The sequence below is a fragment of the Tenrec ecaudatus genome, chromosome Y (genome assembly GCF_050624435.1).
Source record: "Tenrec ecaudatus isolate mTenEca1 chromosome Y, mTenEca1.hap1, whole genome shotgun sequence".
NCBI lineage: Eukaryota > Metazoa > Chordata > Mammalia > Afrosoricida > Tenrecidae > Tenrec > Tenrec ecaudatus.
This window is the reverse complement of record NC_134549.1, coordinates 16,985,234-17,006,577: the sequence shown is the minus strand read 5'-3', so window position 1 is coordinate 17,006,577 and position 21,344 is coordinate 16,985,234. Positions and strand designations below refer to the sequence as shown.

Below are 21,344 nucleotides of genomic sequence, written 5' to 3'. Positions count from 1 at the left end.
AGAAACATATCGGTAAGAAATGTTAGCCCGCGACTCTCATTTTCATAAATATCATCTGCAGCCATCGCTTGCATTAGAGGAAAACTGCATGTGTTGAATATAGAAACCTTGTAAAAGCAGTGACAACAAGCACAGCGCCAAGGGAGGAAATGAAAGTGAGAAATTCCTGTAACTGTTTACACTGTGTCATCACACACTGCCTTCAGTTCACATCCACTGTGTTACCTCATGTGAAGTACAGAGGGAGAAAGTAGACACGCAGCATGATGCTCCTGATGGTGTCCGTGCTTCAGCACTCCTCTCAAACCAGAGAGACAGACTCTGCCCAGAAGGAGACACCCCACCAGAAAGTCCCAGGTACCTCCTGCTGGAAAAACCAGCCATGCAAACCCTATGGAGCAGTTCTGCAGAGCAAGACATCAGGGTGTCCACAGCATTCTCTCGTGGGGACTGGTCCTAGAAACTTATCAATAAATCGAAGGATCATGCTTTGGGGGTGGGGGTTACAGATGACGATCCCGGCGCATAGATGTGGAAACACCAATACAATCCCTCAAGACGACCTGCACCTGCATAAAAGAAGAACCACCTGTGCCAGGCTGTCCTTATTACCATTAAGAGCTTTTCTTTAGGCAGAGGGTCCACGGCAGCACAGGTGAGGGCAAGTCCCAGCATCAGGAGTAGAATCTTCATCTTGCCGGTGTTGGTCACTTTCCTGTCTAAGAAGCCGGTAGAAGGTAACCTGCTGGAGATGTTCTGTGTTCCTGTCGCCTTTTATACCTCTTGCGTTTCCTTGTGGCTATTGTTTGGGCTGGGTCTGGACCACACATCCCCTTTCCCCAGCTCTCCTGAAAGATAAGACTGAATTGTGCAGTCCCTGCCCCAGCATTCCAAGGGGCTTATCCCTACGGGCTGGTCTGTACAGCCCTTCCCTCAGCAATCCAGGAAGCGTGTTTGCAGGAAAACAAGGTGGTTTACTCACATACCAAATCCTGACCCAGACCCTGCACCAGAAGGTCTCCTTGTCCTTATTTGTACATATGTCCTTGGCTCACGCCCTTGATATGTCCCACTGTCTCACCACCAGGCACGATTTCCCTGACCTAACCCCTACAGTGGCTCAAGATGTTCCTGTCCCCTTTCTCTGCTCTCCCTTCCCTCGGGGGAGTTCTTTCCCTCCCTCAATAAAACCTTGCTCAACTTCACATTCCTGGCTGAGTCCTAGCTCTGCTCTGCCTCTCAGCTTTTACCTCTCAGCTATTTGCCATGAGGTTCCCTAAGACATCTTCTTGAAAGATCAACAGAAAGCACCTTGGTGGGCAATTCTTTAAGGATATCTAGGCTGCATGCAACCCATTCTTTCTACTCGACCTCTCTAAACAAAAACAAAACAACAACAACAAACGTTTAGCCCAGATCTTTCCCCAAAATGTTTCCTGTGGAAGGGCATCCATGTCTGTGCCATGAATCCTGACAGATAGCAAGTGATCGAAGTGCCAACTCTGAGGATGAAAACCCTGGTCTTTGGAGTCACTTTTGCCTCAAAGCCAGTGAGGGACTTGCTGGTGGTCATCGTCTTGGCGTCCCTCTGTGGGATTCAGGGTGTTGTCTGTGTGTCTGACCTCTGTAGTGGGAAGGAGATCCTGCACTTGTCTTCTCAGTGTCTCCTCCGAGCCAATCATGGAGAACCAGAGATGTCTTCCCTGTGTAAAGCTCCTACAACATGGCTTCATATGGAGACATGAGTCCCTCGTGTTTCTCTGGCTTCCAGACAAGAGTTAATCATCGACTGGAATAATTATTACATTTGTTCCTGTGACTATGCACACAATGCATTCTCATACTGATGTTGTTAGTGGCCCTCAGTCGGTTCTGACCCACAGCGATCTGCATAATAGCAGGGAGCAGCATGGGGTCCTCTGCTATTCACACAATTATTCCTTCGTGTGATCCATTGTTCACACACTATGTCAATTCATCTTATCCTTCCCGTCTTTCTCTGCCCTCTACTTTGCCAAACATGCTATCCATCTCCGATTATTAGTCCCGTGATAACTTGTCAAAATCCGTAACATGAATTCTTGCCATCCCCGTCTTATGGAGCCCTGTGGCCTGACTTCTTGCAAGAAGACAAACTTGTCTATCCCCTGGAAGTCTGTGGTACTTTCAAGCAACACGATTCTAATGTACGCATGGCCTGGGTCAGGTGCACTTGACTCCCCAGTGTCACATCTTTGCTCCTCCACACCTTGTGTAGCAGATACACCTGATGCATTAAGTCTATTCATCTCATGCCGCTGCTTCCAAGCCATTCATTGTGGATCCAAGCAAGACAGTCATTCAGAAATTCAGTTTTGATCTACATTTATCACGATGTCACCTACGGGTGCAGCTGTGAGGATTTGGGCCTTCTTGACACTGAACTGTAATCTGCAGTGAAGGACGCAGGCCTTGACCTTCATAAGCAAATATTTCCACTCCTGCTCACTCTGAGGAAGTCAGCTTGTTCATAAACTTTTCTTCAATCCAGATGCCTCATGCTCATATAATATTGCTTCTCTGGTTATTTGCCAACATGCATATTGAGAAATAGGCTGAAGGGATACAACGCAGACACACATCTTTCCTGAATGTCAAGCCAGCAGCTTGCCCTTGATCTGTGTGCATGACTTCCTGAGCCCAAGAAAGGGTTGAGAAATTCCCCTTTTCAAGTATAACCCAAATTTGTTAGGGTTCACGCTGTTGAATGCCTTTGCATAGTCAATGAGACACCTGTAGACATCTTTCTGGTGTTGTCAACTTTGACCCAAGGTCCATTTGGCACCCGCAATGGTATCTCTAGTTTCACACCCTCTTGTGAATCCAGAGGCAGCTCCCCTGTCAGTGCAGTGCTGTGACCATTGTTGGATGATCTTCAGCAACATTGTACATGCCTTTGCCCTCAATGACACCGTTGTACAGTGTGAGCATTCGGTTGGGTCACCTTTCTCGAGGATGTGTACAATATTGGATGTCTTCCCGTCAGTTGGCCAGGTTGCTGCCTCCCAAATTTCCTTCCAGAGACAAGTATGTACTTTCAGAGCTTTATTAACATGTTGAAACATTTCAGTCGGTGCTCTGCCCACTCCTGGAGCCTGTGTTTTGCCTGATGCTTTCAGGGTAGCTTGAACTTCCTCCTTCAATTCCATTAATTCCTATTCCTGTGCACCGGCTGGAAATACTAGGTAAAGGATAAATTTTTATTTTTGTGGTACAGTGATTTTATGTATCTTAGCCATCTTCTTTGATGTTTCTTGCACCATTTAATGATTTACTTATAAATCAAATCTTGAAATTTCTCTTGTTTTCTTTCACTTTCTTTTAGGATGAGTGTGTCCTTCCCCTTTGGATTTCTAACCTTAGATCTTGCACATTGCTGTAAAATATTTTCCATTGTCCTTTCAAACTTCCCTTTTAAATGTTTGCTTTCATTGTATGACGTCATCATTTCCTCCATCTGCGTGGCTAATGCATTCTTAAAATCAACGTTTAGAGTCTCTTCTGACATGCCCCCTGGTATTTTCTTCCTTGTTTATTTTAGTGACCTTTCTCTTTATTCGCGCATGAGGTTTTTGATGTCCTTCCATGGCTCAGCAGGCCTGATGGCATTTTCTTCCAGTGCAGTAAATCTCTTCTTGGTTCGTTCTTGATATTCAAGGTGGGACAGACTTAAGGTTGCGTTATGGCTCTCCTAGATATGTTTAAATTCTCTTCACCTTCAGCCTGAACTTGCATTTGAGTCCTTGGTGGTCATGTCTACTGGCAGATTCTGGCCAGGTTTCAGCTGCTGATGCTGAGATTCTGCGTTGTCTCTTCGCATAGTGTGGTTTGTGTGCATTCCATCAAGAGAACTCCATGTGTATAGTGTTCATTCCTGTGGTTAAAAGAAGGTATTTGTGATGAACAAGCCATCACACTTCCAAAATTCTATTATGCAATCTTCGGTTTAGTTCCTAACACCTGGTCCATATTTCCCAACTACTGTTCCTTCTTCTTTGTTTTGAATGTTTGCATTCCAGTCACTTTTAATTATCAATGCATTTTGATTGCTTTTTTGGTCAATTTGTGTTTGAGGATGTTGATGGAGTTCTTCAACTTCTTCTGGAGCAACCTTTGAGGTTGGTGTATAAATTAGAGCAATAGTTGCCTTGATTGGGATGACGTTACAGAATCATTGTCATTGTCTTCAAAATACAACCAAACAACTTTTCACACTTTGCTGCTGCTCACGTGGCCTTTGAATCAACTGATTCAGGTGTGACACTAGGTGTGCGGCACACAAGGTAACTGTGGAGTTGTTAAGGCAGTGAATTGTCAAAAGTAGATTGTTAGCCTTACAGCACAAGACGTAGTATTTTCAGTCACCTTAAATACATGTATAAGTTGGATATTGAATAAGGAAGACCAAAGGAAAAGGAGATAATACATTAGATAATGGTATTGATCAACAATATTGAAGCACCAAAGACTGTCGAAATAACAAAGAAATCTATCTCGGAAGAAGAGCAGACATACTGCTCCCTGGAGGCGAGACATTGCAGAGTAGTGATCAGTGATCAGGAGAGACCAGTCCCTGGAGAAGGACATCATGCTGGGTGACGGGCAGGGGAAGCGAGAAAGGAGGAAGGCCCTTGATGAAATGGAATGACACAGTGGCTGCAACAATGGCTCAGGAATAAGAACAAGTGTCTGACAGGGCAGGACTGGGAAGTATTACGCTCTGTTGTGCATCAGCTCCCTAGGAGTCCCAACTGACCCAATGACACCTGAAAAAAACATGTTTATAAAGGAGACAACAAGGTCCATTGTCTGCTATGCTTCCAGTGAGACTCACAGTAGCCTGGTAGTTCTCTCCATATTGTGAGCAAGAGACAAATAAGAGAGGTTCAGGAGGAGGGGAAGAAGAGGAGGAGGCAAGGGGTGGAGGGAGAGAAAGGACAAAGAAGGTAGTCAGGGAGAAAGCTGGAAACAAAGACCTAAAGTCACCCCTTGTCTAAAGATTGAGAGGAATTTACAGGACTTGGAGACCAGATGGTCTCCCGAGACATTATGCATATCTATGTGTATCCCCCATTAGGTAAACACCCTGAAGATATTTGTCTCAAAGGGAACATCAGTGTTTGCAGTTATGATTTAATGGACAGATGAGTGTAATTCATATGGCCATCTTGTTGACTCATGGAACTAGGCTCCAGGGAATCCCACACCCTCACATCTACTATCACGATTTCACCAAGAAAACTCAATGGGGGCACAGTTCTACTCTCCTATCATTCATCATTAGGATACAAACATGTATGGTCCTGTCTGCGTCCTCAGATGTGCCTCTCAGCTCCCTGAAGCTTCCCTCCATAATGTCCCGAAGGTATTTACTCAAGTCAACGTGAATACCAGGAAATGTTTGATGTCAACTGTGTTCACTTTACTTAAGACTTTCTTTCCCAGTTTTCTGGAAAGTAGGTCTACAATTCCCTAGTCAACTTGGAAAGCTCTCCAGTGAGCAAGTTTCAGTGGCGTGTATTTTATAACTTTTGAATTTTTATTCTATGTTTAAGTCGAACTATGAATGAGGAACCCGTTGGTTTTCTTCTTCCATAAAGGCTGACACACTCAGAAACCCAAATGGACATTTTTGCTGTCGTACGTGGCTATGAGTCAGAACTGGCTAGATAGCTGCAATTAATTTGCCCCTCTTTATTTCAGATGTAGGTCTTTGGTCATGCGATTGGTTCAATATGTTTCTACCTTCTACAAAAACTTGTGGAACTAAGGAGTTGTATTTCTTCTCAATGATTCTATTGGTTTTCGTGCACAGTTTAAATTTAAGGGGTACTAAAGGATGCCACGTCACTCTTTTCTAAAGAGACAGAGACCAAATAACCAATGACACATTCTAGATGGTCAAGCATTCAGCAAAAAATAGAAGGAAGAAGAAATTCTAAGCAGAGGGGCAAAGTGTTGTTGCCTTGTGAGGATTGTCATCCAAGCCACCAAATGTGTAGTGTTCGATAGCTAGTAAATCACTTTGCTCTCTCCACAGAATACCTTGGTTTGGTTTCTTATTCTATTAATTTAGTTATAGAAATTTTTTAAGAGCCTCCTGGTGTAGGCCGAATGCTTTTGAGGTAACATGGGTCACAGTGAACTAGAAGGAGACCAGGAATTGATGAGGCCGTGAATGGGTGCAAATGGGGGAGGAACAGCTCAGGGGACGAGAGTGAGACTGGCTCCACAACTTGAAGAACAGCGTCATTGTCGCTCAGTGGGTTATAAATTTGTGCGGTTGGCATATGATCTACTGGGTACATTCTCAAGAACAATCTGAACAGACAAAAAGTTCATAAAAGCACACTCAAGGTCTTGATGCATACATATTCCAAAGAACTAAGAGACATTACTACAGAAGCATGAAAGAGGTAGCTTGCTGTTAATCGAAAATACTTAAATTATAGTAAAATTAGGATTTAGTTAGCTGTTGGAAACCAAGTAAAAAGAATACAGGCACCCACAATCTCTTTGCTGCATAAAGACCCTCCAGAAATAAGAGACATAATCACAGGAGGGTGGAAGAGGTAGCATGCTCTTGATAAAAATATCTAATATATAATATTAGGCTGTAGTTAGATGTTGTAAGCGCTCAGTGCAGTCACCCCTTCTCGGGCAGGAAGAAAACGTTTTGTGACTTATGTCAGCGATGTCCTAACTCAGGAAGGGGGTGGGCAATGCCATTGAGATGAAGCTCCAGTTATTTCTCATGATCCAGAACAGAGGGATGTGAAGATCCTGGTTACCAAACAAAGTGCTTTGGGAAGATGAGTACAGGTAATGCGAATGATAAGCCTGACTGGCATGGCTAAAACCTTGTCAGTTGATCCCCACTATGATCCAACTGGGACTGATCTAGTTATTTTCATTTACTATATTTCTTTGTTCATTTTGGGGTTTACAACAGATGTGTTGAGTCATTGGGGCTGACCCTCTTAAATTTGTGGTATGTGTTTCTCTGATGTTCAGTATATGATACGCAGCATTGGAGGACTACAGGGAAAGCAAGCAGGATACAGGTGTCTGGGGCGGGCGGTGTACAGAAGGGGGAGGAAAGGGGGTTGGTAAAAGGCACCTGATGTCAAGGAGCTCCAGAAGACAAAGAATGTCTTAAAACTGACCGTAGTATTAATTGTACAATACTGCCTGATGTGATTAAACTGTGGAATGATATGATATCTGCATTCACATCCTACAAAACGGTTTAGAAAGAAAAAAATAAAAGTCACATCCAAAGCCTCCTCCATTTAGATCAACAAGGGAATACAGCGCTTCAGGGATGGTGTGATAACCACTGGGGACACAAGCTGTTGTTCCTGGAACATGGCATTGAGAAGGTGACAATCCATAGCAACTCCCTGCACCGGAACAACAAACATGGGCCCTCCTGCACCCTCCTCACATTGTTCCCGTGTCTTAGCCTATTGTTACAGCCAGTGAGGATTCAGCTTGTCGGGGTCTTCCTCTCCTTCACAGCCCCTCTACTTCACCAAGCCTGATGCCCTTCTCCAGGGACTTGTCCCTCCCGGCAAAAAGTCCAGAGTATATGAGACAAGATCTCACCATCCTTCTAACTAGAGTACGCTCTGGCCCTACTCCCAACTCAGATCTGTGTCCTCTTCTCAATCAATGTTACTTGTAATATTCTTTGACAACACTACTATTCAAATAAATCCCTTCTTCTTTGGCCTCCTTTATTCAATGTCTACCTTTCACAGGCTTGTGAGGCACTTAGGAGTCCTTGTGTCAGGATGGTTTCATATTTTCCAGGATGTAGTTCTTCCCTTTCTGATTAAAGTCGATAGGAGTCAGCATTTTACTACATACAGGTTACTATGATACATGGAAAGAAAGGTGATGTGGGTGAGGCCATGAGAAAGCTATGTATGGGAAATTGTTTCCTTGGTTAGTAGCTAAACCTGCCCTTTGTCACACTGTTTGGGTATCAAGGGTCTCCTATTTTATTTATGTTGTATTTTTGCCATGAACAAGGGTCCTAACTTCCTTGTCAGTTTTAACTGTAACAGAGATCAGGTTGACTAGAGAAACTCAAATTTCCTCTGCAAGCACGAGGCAGAAGGAAACTGAGGTTTGCTTCCTCCAAACTACTCAGAAAAAGGAAGGGAAAATCAATTTGTAGACCTTAAATGGTCAGTATCAAGGTCATTTCAAAATGAATCTTCACAAATAGTGCTGTCTGGATGGGATTATAGTCATTCACCTTCAGGGAAATCTAATGAAGGCAACTATTATTCAAATTTACGGACCAACCAAAAAAGGCTGCTCCTGAAGAGGTTGAAGAGTTTTATCAACATCATCAATCAGAAATTGATCAAACAAGCAATGAAGATGCATCGATATTTATGAGTTACTGGAATGCAAACTTTCAAAACAAAGAAGGAACACTATTTGGGAAATGTGGACCTGGTGATCGGAGCTCAAACAAAGATCGCATAATAGAATGTTGGAAGCATGATGGCTTGTTTATCGCAAATATGTTCTTTTTACCACAGGAATGAACACTATACACGTGGAGATCTCCTAATAGATAGCACACAAACCAGACTGACGTCTGTGGGAAGAGATATTGCAGAATCTCAGCATCAGCAGCTGAAACCTGGCCAGGCGCAGATTGTGGACAAAACCCTAAATTATGTGCAACTTCGGGGTGAGCTGAAGAGAATTCAATGGAATCCAGGAGAGCCAGAATACGACCTAAATTCTGTCCCACCTGAATATCAAGTACATCTCAAGACGAGATTTGCTGCACTGGAAGCGATTACCAGCAGGTATGCTGAGCCGTAGAAGGAAATGATGAAGTCAGAGAGTGAAAAAGAACATCTCAAATAGAGTTCGAAAAAACAATGGAAAATATTCTAATGAAAGGGCAAGACTAAGATGAAAACCAAAAGGGAAGAAAACGCTCAGCATAAATGAAAGTGAAAGAACTGAGAAAAAGTTCAAGAATTGATTTGCAATATTGACAAATTCTATATGCAGAATATTAAATGGTGCAGGAAACAATAAAGAAGATGTTTAGAATACATAGTTACTGCACCCCCACCCCCAAAATGCATCTTTTATGAAAGAGAACGTAGACCTAGGAACCGATGGACTTTCAGGAGGAAGTTCAAGCTGCACTGAAAGCATTAGTCAAACAACAGGCTCCAGTAATTGGTAGGTGAGACCTTGTGGACATGTGATCAGTCAAGACCAGTCCCTGGAGAAGGACAGCAAGCTGGGTAAAGTGGAGGGGAAGCGAGAAAGAAGGAATGCCATCACTGAGATGGAATGGCACAGTGGCTGCAACAATGGCTGAGAAATAAGAACTGTGAGATAGCGCAGGACAGGGAAGTGTTTCCTTCCGTTGTGCCCCAGGTCCCTAGGTGTCAAGAATGACCCACTGGCACCTGACAACAATATGGTTAAAAAGGAGATAACAAGGTCCTTGTCTGGTATGCCTCCATGAAGAATCACCATAGCCCAGGATGTCTCTCCACATTCTAAGAAAGAGATAAAGAGAGGTTTAGTAGGAGGGGAAGAGGAGGAGGAAGAAAATGAGGAGGAGGAGGAGGAGGAAGGAGGGGGAGCAAGGAGAGAGAGAAGAAAATAACAAAGTCCTGAAGTCATCTCCTGTCTAAAGATTGACGAGTAGACAATCTCGGAGACCAGATGGTCTTTCCTGACATTTTTCATGTCCCGATATGTTTATTCTCCCCCAGGTGAACACCCTGAAGACATCTGTCGCAAAGGAAATGTGAATGTTTGCAGTGTATGATTTAATCGGTGGATGAGTGTAATTCATTGGCAATCATGTTGGCTCAGAGTTCTAGGCTCCAGGGAATCTCACACCGTCACATCTACTTCCAAGATTGCACCCAAGAAAACTCAGTGGGGCACAGTTCTACTCTCCAGTCACTCAACATTAAGGATACAAATGCATATGGTCCTTCCTGTCTGCCTCCTTGGATGCATCTCTCAGCTCCCTGAAACTTCCCTCCATACATTTCTGAAAGTATTTTCTCCAGTTCAACTCAATACCAGGAAATGAGCTTCCTTGTGGTTTAAGTGTGTTTGCTGTCTTCAAGATGTTCTTTCCTAGTTTTCTCTCAAGCAGGTCTACATGTCCCTAACCATTGAGGAAAACTCTCCAGGGAGAAAGTTTTAGTTGCATGTATTTGATATCCTTTGATTGCTGATTCTGTTTGGCTTTAGGTGCTACCTATGAATGAGGAACCCCATTGATTTTCTTCTTGCATAAAGATTGACACACTCAGTAACACAAAGGTACAGTTCTGCTGTTGTACGTGGCTAAGGTGACTCAAAAGTGACTAGATAGATGAGTTTGTCCCTTTTTAATTTTGAGATGTATGTCTCACATGGTTTTCTCTTCTGCAATCAACTTGTGGAACTAGGGAGCTATATATTTTTAAAAATTATTTCCATTGTTTTGCTGTGCATAGTATAAATTAAAGGGTTAGCCAAGGACACCAAGCCACTCTGTTCCAAACATCCGGAGAACAAATGACCAATGCTGCAAACTAGACGGTCAAGCATTTCAGCAAAAGCAGAGGTCGGGATGATGAAGGGAAATTCTAAGCAGAGGGACCAAAGTGCTGTTCTGTAGTGAGGACTGTCCTCCAAGTCGCCAAATATGTAGGAATGAAAAATTACATTGCTCTCGCTGCAGTGAATGCTTGGTTTGATTTCTTATTATTTTAGTTACATAAATATTTCAAGAGCCTCCCAGTGTAGGATGAACGATTTTGAAGTAACATTGGCCACAGTGAACTAGGAGGAGGAGACCAGGAATTGAGGAAGCTGGGAGGATGTGTAAATGCGGAGGAACAGCTCAGGGGAGGACAGTGGGAATGTCCCCACAACTTGAAGACCATCATCACTGTCCCTCAGTGGTTCATTCAGACACTGTGACATTGGCATATGGTCTGCTGGGTACATTCCCAAGAACAATGAGAAAAGAAGGCAAATAAATGAAAGCACTCTCAATCTCTTTGCTGCATATATATTCTCAAGAATTAAGAGACATATTCATAGAGATGGAATAGCCTGCAGTTGATTAAAAACTGAAAATATAACACAATGAAGCTTTAGTTAGATCTTGGAAACCATAAGTGTGAGAACCCCTTCCAAGAGAGAAATAAATATGTTCTTGGTCAAGGGATGTCGTACTCCATGAAGGGGGTGGATATTGCCAGTAACATGAACCTGTGGTGATTTCCCATGACCCATGTGGTTGTCACCTAATGTGGTGTCAATTTAAGGATTAATAGTGTAGAGGTGGAGTCTAGGGTATTCATCTAGAGATAGCAAGGAGTCTTCTCTGTGGGCATGGCCTTCTCCTGAGATTTCTGGAAATCTGGTTCTTCCTCCTTGGAGGCGGAAGACACTTTTCTCTCTCTGCCACGCCCTGGGAGACATTGCAGAAGACAAGCCACATGGAGGGAACCAGACCTCTGAAGCCAGAGAAGCCACAGAGAGATCCCTGCCAGCGCTGAGATGCTTATAACTCTACTGAACCCAAAGACATTCTACCCACTTGCTTGGGACTCTCCTGCATTTGGCTTCATTGCATGTCTTTCTTGTATCAGAAAAGGAATTTAGAGATTGTTATCAGACATATGGGTTAATATCGGACTTATGGACTTGATCTGGACTGGGCTGGGATGTTTTTTCAATATTCAATTGCTCTTGTCTATAAATCACTTTCTTATGCACGTGTGTATAGATGGATTTGTTTCTCTAGTACACCAACACCAACACAATCCAAAATATAGGGGTGAGAAAAACCTGCTTGCAAAACAAAGTAAATTGGAGCGATCAAATAGTGATCAAAGTGATAAACCTGACTAGGGTAAAACCCTGTCAGTTGAACCCACCTCTGAGTGCCACTGAGACTGATGTAATTTTCAACATTTTCTGTATTTCTTTGTTCATGTTGGGGTTTATCACAGATGTGTTTGGTCCTTTGGAGTGACCCTCTTGAACTGTTGTATGTGTTTGTCTGTTGTTGAGTATATGATGCCCAGCATTGGAGGACTATGGGGACAGCAAACAGGGTAAGGGTTTCTAGGGGCTCCTGGGCAGTTGGGTGGAGGGGGGGAAGTAAAAGGCATCTGAAATCCAGGAGTTCCAGAAGACAAACAATGTTGTAGCAATTGTGCAATACTGCCTGATGCGGTTTAACTGTGAAATATGATATCTATATTCACCTCCAATTAAGTGGTTTAGAAAGAAAAGGAAAGTCAGATCTAAAGCATCCTCCATTTAGATGAACACGGGCGTACGACGCTTCAGGGTCGGTTTGATAACCACTGGGGAAACAAGCTGCTGTTCATGGGACATGACTTTGAGGAGGTTACACCCTACGGCATCTGCCTGCATCCTAGAAGAAGTCACGGGCCCTCAATCTCCTCCTCGCCATCGTTCCTGTGCCGGAGCCCAGTGTTACAGCCAGTGACAATCCATCTTCTTCCAGGTCTTCCTCTCCTTCACAGCCTCTACTTTACCATGCCTGAGGCCCTTTCCAGGTCCTGGTCTCTCATGACAACATGTCCAAAGTATGTGTGTTAGTCTGGGTAGACCAGAGAAACAAATATAAGACACTCATATGTGTATAAGAGAGATCTCTCCATATAAAAGGGTAATTGTATATATTTTTTAAATCCTAGCCCAGTCCACATTAAATTTGTTAGTCTGATAATATCTCTTACTTCTGATACCACTCTGTAAATTCTTCTTCAGGCTCATTCAAGACATGCAATGACTCTGAGCATAGGAAGATCACAGGCTAATACATAGAAAGTCTTGTGGATCCGGAGGCAGTGGAAGCATCCTAGCACGGGCATGGGCCTCCAAGTGGCTCCCCAGCTCCAGGCTCTGGCTGCCATTAGCATAGCTCCATGTGGCTTGTCAACAGGAATGTCTCACAGGGAGACTAAGCTGAGAGGGCATCTCTGCCTCCAGGGGGGCATTTAGGAATTCCCAGAATCCTGAGGAGAAGGCTATGCCCACATGGTGGTCTCAGTGGCTATGGACGCATTGACAGGCTAGACTCCACTCCTTGGAAAGTTGACAAAAGAGTATGAAAATGCCACATTATATAAGACAAAATCTCACCATCCTTGCATCTGAAGTGCACTCTGGCCGTACTTCCAATACAGATCTGTGTCCTTTTAGCAATCAGTGTTACTGCAGTATTCTTTGACAGTCCACGCTTGAAATGCATCAGTTTTCCTTTGGTCTTTATTCAATGTACAACTTTTACAGGCACCTGAGGCAGTTAGTAGCCCTAGTACCAGTATGCTTTTACATTCACCTGCAAAGAGAAAGGGCCATCGTTTGAAATCTCCAAGTGTTCGTCAAGAGAAAGGCAGGATTTTCTGCTTCCAGTTACAGGCTTGGAAACACACAGCGGGTAGTTCCTCCCCGTTTGATATAGGTCGCTACGACTCAGCACTGACTCCATGACACTTCCTATGAGACACTGAAAGTAACATGACCTGGGTGAAGCCCAGAGAAAGATAGGAATGAATAACTGTTTCCTGTCTTAAGGGGGGAAACCACTCTGTGTCACAAAGTTTGGGGAATCAATGGATTCTTATGCTCATTATAAAACCTGTTTTATTTATTTGCCATTTCTGACGCGAACAAGATCCTAAATTCCTTGTGACGGTGTCAAGTGTAATAGAGATCAGGTTGAGTGCAGAAATGCCTGAGTTTCTCCTGCAGCCTGAGGCAGAAGGAAATTGAGGTTACTTTCCCCAACACTACTGAGAAAAAAAAAAGGGAAAATCAAGCAATTTATATGCCTTAAATTAAGTACAAAAGTGCCAAAGTCATTTCTAAAGGAATCTTTAAATACAATGCTGTCTGGGACATGATCATAATTGTCCACCATGAGGGAAATCTAATCAAGGCAACTATTGCTCTAACTTATACACCAACCTAAAAGGCTGCCCCTGAAGAAGTTGAAGAACTCCATCAACATCCTCAAACACAAATTGACCAAACCTGCAATCAAAATGCATCAATAATTTTAAGTGAATGGAATGCAAACATTCAAAACGAAGAAGAAGGAACAGTAGTTGGGGGAATATGGACCAGGTGTTAGGAGCTAAATCGAAGATTGCATAATAGAATTTTGGAAGTGTGATGGCTTGTTCATCACAAATACCTTCTTTTAACCACAGGAATGAACACTATATGCAGGGAGTTCTCTTGATGGAATGCACACAAACCACACTGTGCGAAGAGGCAACGCAGAATCTCAGCATCAGCAGTTGAAACCTGGCCAGGATCTGCCGGTAGATGTGACCACCAGTGACTCATATGCAAGTTCTGACTGAAGCTGAAGAGAATTCAAACAAATCCAGGAGAGCAAGAACGCAACCTTAAGTCGGTCCCACCTGAATATCAAGAACGAACCAAGAAGAGATTTACTGCACTGGAAGAAAATGCCATCATGCCTGCTGAACCATGGAAGGACATCAAAAACATCATGCGCGAATAAAGAGAAAGGTCATTAAAATACACAAGGAAGAAAATACCAGGGGGCATGTCAGAAGAGACTCTAAAAGTTGATTTTAAGAATGCATTAGCCACGCAGATGGAGGAAATGATGATGTCATAGAATGAAAGCAAACATTTAAAAGGGAAGCTTGAAAAGACAATGGAAAATATTTTACAGCAATGTGCAAGACCTAAGGTTAGAAATCCAAAAGGGAAGGATGCACTCATCCTAAATGAAAGTGAAAGAAAACAAGAGAAATTTCAAGATTTGATTTATAAGTAAATCATTAAATGGTGCAAGAAACATCAAAGAAGATGGCTAAGATACATAAAATCACTGTACCACAAAAATAAAAATTTATCCTTTACCTAGTATTTCCAGCCGGTGCACAGGAATAGGAATTAATGGAATTGAAGGAGGAAGTTCAAGCTGCACTCAAAGCATCAGGCAAAACACTGGCTCCAGGAGTGGGTAGAGCACCGAATGAAATGTTTCAACATGTTAATAAAGCTCTGAAAGTACATACTTGTCCCTGGAAGGAAGTTTGGGAGGCAGCAACCTGGCCAACTGACGGGAAGACATCCAATATTGTACACATCCCCAAGAAAGGTGACCCAACCGAATGCTCACACTGTACAACGATGTCATTGAGGGTACAAATATGTACAATGTTGCTGAAGATCATCCAACAATGGTCACAGCACTGCACTGACAGGGGAGCTGCCTCTGGATTCACAAGAGGGTGTGAAACTAGAGATACCATTGCGGGTGCCAAATGGACCTTGGGTCAAAATTGATAACACCAGAAAGATGTGTACAGGTGTCTCATTGACTATACAAAGGCATTCAACAGCGTGAACCCTAACAAATTTGGGTTATACTTGAAAAGGGGAATTTCTCAACCCTTTCTTGGGCTCAGGAAGTCATGCACACAGATCAAGGGCAAGCTGCTGGCTTGACATTCAGGAAAGGTGTGTGTCTGCGTTGTATCCCTTCACCCTATTTCTCAATATGCATGTTGGCAAATAACCAGAGAAGCAATATTATATGAGGAAGAGGCATCTGGATTGAAGAAAAGTTTATGAACAAGCTGACTTCCTCAGAGGGAGCAGGAGTGGAAATATTTGCTTATGAAGATCAAGGCCTGCGTCCTTCACTGCAGATTACAGCTCAGTGTCAAGAAGGCCCAAATCCTCACAGCTGCACCACACCCGTAGGTGACATCGTGATAAATGTAGATCAAAACTGAATTTGTGAATGACTTTGTCTTGCTTGGATCCACAATGAATGGCTTGGAAGCAGCGGCATGAGATGAATAGACTTAATGCATCAGGTGTATCTGCTACACAAGGTGTGGAGGAGCAAAGATGTGACACTGGGGAGTCAAGTGCACCTGACCCAGGCCATGCGTACATTAGAATCGTGTTGCTTGAAAGTACCACAGACTTCCAGGGGATAGACAAGTTTGTCTTCTTGCAAGAAGTCAGGCCACAGGGCTCCATAAGACGGGGATGGCAAGAATTCATGTTACGGATTTTGACAAGTTATCACGGGACTAATAATCGGAGATGGATAGCATGTTTGGCAAAGTAGAGGGCAGAGAAAGACGGGAAGGATAAGATGAATTGACATAGTGTGTGAACAATGGATCACATGAAGGAATAATTGTGTGAATAACAGAGGACGCGATGCTGCTTCCTTCTCTTATACACAGATCGCTGTGGGTCAGAACCGACTGAGGGCCACTAACAACATCAGTATGAGAATGCATTGTGTGCATAGTCACAGGAACAAATGTAATAATTATTCCAGTCGATGATTAACTCTTGTCTGGAAGCCAGAGAAACACGAGGAACTCATGTCTCCATATGAAGCCATGTTGTAGGAGCTTTACACAGGGAAGACATCTCTGGTTCTCCATGATTGGCTCGGAGGAGACACTGAGAAGACAAGTGCAGGATCTCCTTCCCACTACAGAGGTCAGACACACAGACAACACCCCGAATCCCACAGAGGGACGCCAAGACGATGACCACCAGCAAGTCCCTCACTGGCTTTGAGGCAAAAGTGACTCCAAAGACCAGGGTTTTCCTCCTCAGAGTTGGCACTTCGATCACTTGCTATCTGTCAGGATTCATGGCACAGACATGGATGCCCTTCCACAGGAAACATTTTGGGGAAAGATCTGGGCTAAACGTTTGTTGTTGTTTTGGTTTTGTTTAGAGAGGTCGAGTAGAAAGAATGGGTTGCATGCAGCCTAGATATCCTTAAAGAATCGCCCACCAGGGTGCTTTCTGTTGATCTTTCAAGAAGATGTCTTAGGGAACCTCATGGCAAATAGCTGAGAGGTAAAAGCTGAGAGGCAGAGCAGAGCTAGGACTCAGCCAGGAATGTGAAGTTGAGCAAGGTTTTATTGAGGGAGGGAAAGAACTCCCCCGAGGGAAGGGAGAGCAGAGAAAGGGGACAGGAACATCTTGAGCCACTGGGGCAAAATGTGAGAGTATCACACGCAGATGATATTGGAGGAAAAAACATTTGTGTCTTACTTAAATGTGACTGTTTTCAGCTCATAGGAAACTCAAAACCCTGCACAGTGCCGCCAATACCACAGGCAGCATGCCTGTAGGAGGGAAACCAAATATTTGCATCCCTGTGGTCTACAGCCCCTCAGACAATGACCGCATCAGGTTCAGTTACAATTTCAAGGGAGGAACCATGCTGGGGAGTTTAAAAGCACAAAGTAATCTATCTGACTCCCAAGGGAGGGTTTAAGTTCCTTGATTGCAGGGGAAACTCAGAGCTCTGGGAGTGCGGTTTGAAGGGTGTCTGGTATTGGATCTCCTGTCTAGAGAAATGCAGAGATTAAGGTTTCAGAAGAGACAAAGTTAAAGACTCTCTATTTGAACCAACCCACAGATCTTTGGAGTGAGAGAGTCGGCAAAACTAGATGAATACCCCCAAACCCTGATATTCCTGAGGGGATGCTCAGCTGCACTTCCAAAAGAACTGCCCATCATCTGGGGCCCCGGATGAAAAAGTTGTGAGCTGAGGCTTTTCCAGAATATGATCTCTGTGTGGGCCGGGTCCAGACTAGGCGGCCCCCTTCTCCTCTCCAGCTCCTCAGGAGGTTAGAACTTCAAGGCCCCCATTAATAGCCATTCTGGAGGATAAATGACCTATTCAAATACCCATCTTCTGCCCCAAGATTCCAAGAAGCGTATCTCTGCAGACCAAGATTGTACAATCCCTGTCCCAACACTCCAGAGAATGGGTTGGTAAAAAAAGACAGTTCCCCCCACTGCCTAACTCAAGATCCTGCAGCTGCAGGCAAAAAATCTCCCTTCTGAGAGAGGGACCAGATATAAAGCCAGTGCCAAACGACTGCAGTGTGCCGACAAGGAGTGGGGAGCCAGCGGAGGGGCCTGAGGGCTCAGCCCCCAAACCAGCTACATGGACAACTGCCTCTCACCCGAGAAGAATTTACTTGAGAGGACGGCACTGAAGCTCCAGTTAGGGGAAAGGGACATGTCAGATCAGCACAAAAGGGAGCAAAAGAAGGGAGAGGAAGAGAGTGGAGCACATCCTGGCCCATCAGGCCTGGAGGACAATATCCCCGCTCTGAACAGCCAATGGACAGACTGGACAATATGGATGATCCCACTAGGAGACACATTGTCCCTCGATGGCCCAGGGCCCTAAGGGGGACAACACTGGAGACTCAGGGCCAGGACTGGCCCAGACTGCGCCTGTGATACCGAGGCAACGCACTAAAAGCGTGCGACACAGCAACCATGGGAGCAGAGCAGGGAGCCCCCGAAGGAGTACAAAGGACAGACTCAGGGGCCAGAGTGTGGTACCCATTCGACCTGTCTGAAGGACACACCTAGAAATAAAAAAATCAGACCTTGATCTATTTACAGGTTTTTCTTTCTTTTAAACATTTTTTTCTTTTAATTAATTTATTCTTCTATGGGTAATTGGTTTCCCTTTTTATTGTCATAGCTGTGTTCTCACTCACTGCCTATCTTGCAATGACTTGATTTTTGGTGCATATTATTATCTGTACAGATCTATCTAGATAAGATGGATTGGACGAATAGTCTGGAGGAGAAAATGGGACCAATGGTTCCGGGGGCACATGGGAAAGGGGGATGATTGGGCAGGGAGGTGGTGCTGACCAACCAAGGGACAGGGGAGCAATAAGTGATCCAAAATCAGTAGCAAGGAGGGTGTAAGTGGCCTGGTACGGAGTCAGCAAGGGCAAGGTAACCGAGAGAAATTAATGAAACCCAAAGGAAGGCTGAGCATGATAGTGAGACAAGAGGAAAGTAAAAGGAAATTGAGGAAAGAACTAGGTGACAAAGGGTATTTATAGAGGTCCAAAGACTGGAATGTACATATATAAATATATTTATATGAGTGTGGGGAAACAGATCTATGTGCATATATTTAGATGTTTAGTATTAAGGCAGCAGATAGACATTGGGCCTCCACTCAAGCACTTACGTAAAGCAAGAACACTTTTTTCTAATAAATTGGCATTCCATGATGCACACCTTCCCAACATGATTGCTGAAGAAAAATGTGTGCATAAGCAAATGTGGTGAAAAAGCTGACAGTCCCTGGCTACCAAAAGATATAGTGTCTGAGGTCTTAATGGTTTGAAGATAAACAAGCAGCCATCTAGCTCAGAAGCAACAAAGCCCACATGGAAGAAACACACCAACCTGTGTGACCACGAGCTGTCAAAGGGATCAGGTATTAAGCATCAAGGAACATAAAATCATATCATTGAAACGGTGGGTGAGTGCAGAGTGGAGACTCAAAGCCCAAGGGTAGCCAATTGGACACCCCTTGCTGAGGGGCTGTGGGGAGATGAGCCAGGCAGGATGCAGGGTAGCAATGACGAAACATATAACTTTGCTCTAGTTCTTAAATACTTCATCCCCGCCCCTCCCCCCCGCGCCCCCTCCCCACTATCATGATCCCAATACTACCTTGAAAATCTGGCTAGACCAGAGGATGTACATTGGTACAGATAGCAACTGGAAACACAGGGAATCCAGGACAGATGACTCCTTCAGGACCAGTGGAGAGAGTGGTGATGCCTGGAGGGTGGAGAGAATGTGGGGTAGAAAGGGAGAACTGGCTACAGGAATCTACATATAGCCTCCTCCCTGGGGGAGGGACAGCAGAGAAGAGAGCAGGGGGAGATATCAGACAGTGTAATATATGACAAAATAATAATATACGAATGATGAAGGGTTGATGAGGTAGGGGGAGTGAGTAGGGAGGGGGGAAATGAGCAGCCGATGTTAAGGGCTCAAGTAGAAGGCAGATGTTTTAGGAATGATGATGGCAACAAATGTACATATGTTGTTGACAGAATGGATGTATGTATAGATTGTGATAAGAATTGTATGAGCCCCAATAAAATGATTTTTTAAAAAATCTCCCTTCTGGTTATCAGCATATATATACTTCCCTAGCTCAAGCCTCTGTATCTCCCAGCGCCTCACTGACAAGCTGCGATTTCCCTGACCCAACTCGTTGGGTCTCAGAACCACCCTGGAGCTCAAGATGCTCCTGTCCCTCTCTCTGCTCTCCCTTCCCTCCCGGGAGCACTTTCCCGACACTAATAAAGCCGCTCTTAACCTCACATTCTTTGCCTCAACTCTATCTCTGTTCTGTGTCTCGGTATTGACCTCTCAATCTTTTCCTAAGATTTTATGCATGATTAAAGTGAATTCACACCTACGTGTATAAAGACATTCTGCTCATCAAGGTTCACGGAAGTGATTATCAAATCTCTCCCCAGAGATTTAGGTCTGGAGTCCTAGTGATGTAGTGGCTGGTTACCCTTCTGGCTATTAACTTCAGGCTCAGCAACTGGTAACCAGCAGCTACTCCACAGGAGAAAGATGAGGCTTTCTACTCCAGTAAAGAACTACAATCTCAGAAGCCCTCCGCAGGCAGCTGTGCCTGCCCTATAGGATCACCATCAGTCAGAATTAACTAAATGGTGGTGAGTTCCATTTGGTTCTGAGATTAAGATCTACATACTTCAGCTTTCTGTAGCTAAGATAAATGGTATTGTAGTCCTGAAATTCGTTCCCCCAGCATCCTCTTCTGGTAGAGAGTAGGTTTGGCAATTTTGTAGATGGAAGAGTCACGTGTGTCCCTCACAACAGTTTGACAATGATCATAAATGTCTTTTTACAAACAAATGAAATCACCATTATGTGAGTAATACCCTTTTAACATTTTCTCAATTGCACTTCATGGCCACAGGAATGGGTCCAACGGTCCCCACATGGTTCTCCAGGTGCACACTGCAGACCTGTGGTGTCACGGATTCCAACTGTTTGTTGAAGGTTGACTCTGGGCCCTGTCGATTTGCTAGAGCCTTCTATTGGTTTTTTGACGTTCCTGTTGAGTTACTGACCATGTTCGATGCACAGGAACATATCACTTGCAAATACAGTTTAGTCTTTTGGGGATAAAACCAGCAATTTCCAAACCAACACTTTATCATCCTCATGTAACACTGGACAAGTTGTGGACCTTCATGGACACTTCTACTCTGTCCCTGTGAGTCGGAATTGGCTAGAAGGCAATGGTGTTGGGAGTTCTGGTTGGGATTGATGCCTCAGCTGTTGTTCCATCATTGATTACGCATGATCCTGTACTAGACGATCACAGATTCCCCTATTACTTCAAACATAAGAGT

General features: G+C 44.0%; 1 protein-coding gene across 1 annotated transcript in view; it reads right to left on the bottom strand.

Moving 5' to 3' along the window:
- The window catches only part of LOC142435589 (allergen Bos d 2-like), a 30,836-nt gene that overhangs the window by 6,561 nt on the left and 2,931 nt on the right, over positions 1–21,344 (bottom strand). The window contains exon 4 of the mRNA XM_075539818.1: positions 19,612–19,722. Coding sequence (XP_075395933.1) covers positions 19,612–19,644 — 33 coding nt within the window. The 5' untranslated portion in view covers positions 19,645–19,722. The remainder of the gene's footprint in view (positions 1–19,611; positions 19,723–21,344) is intronic.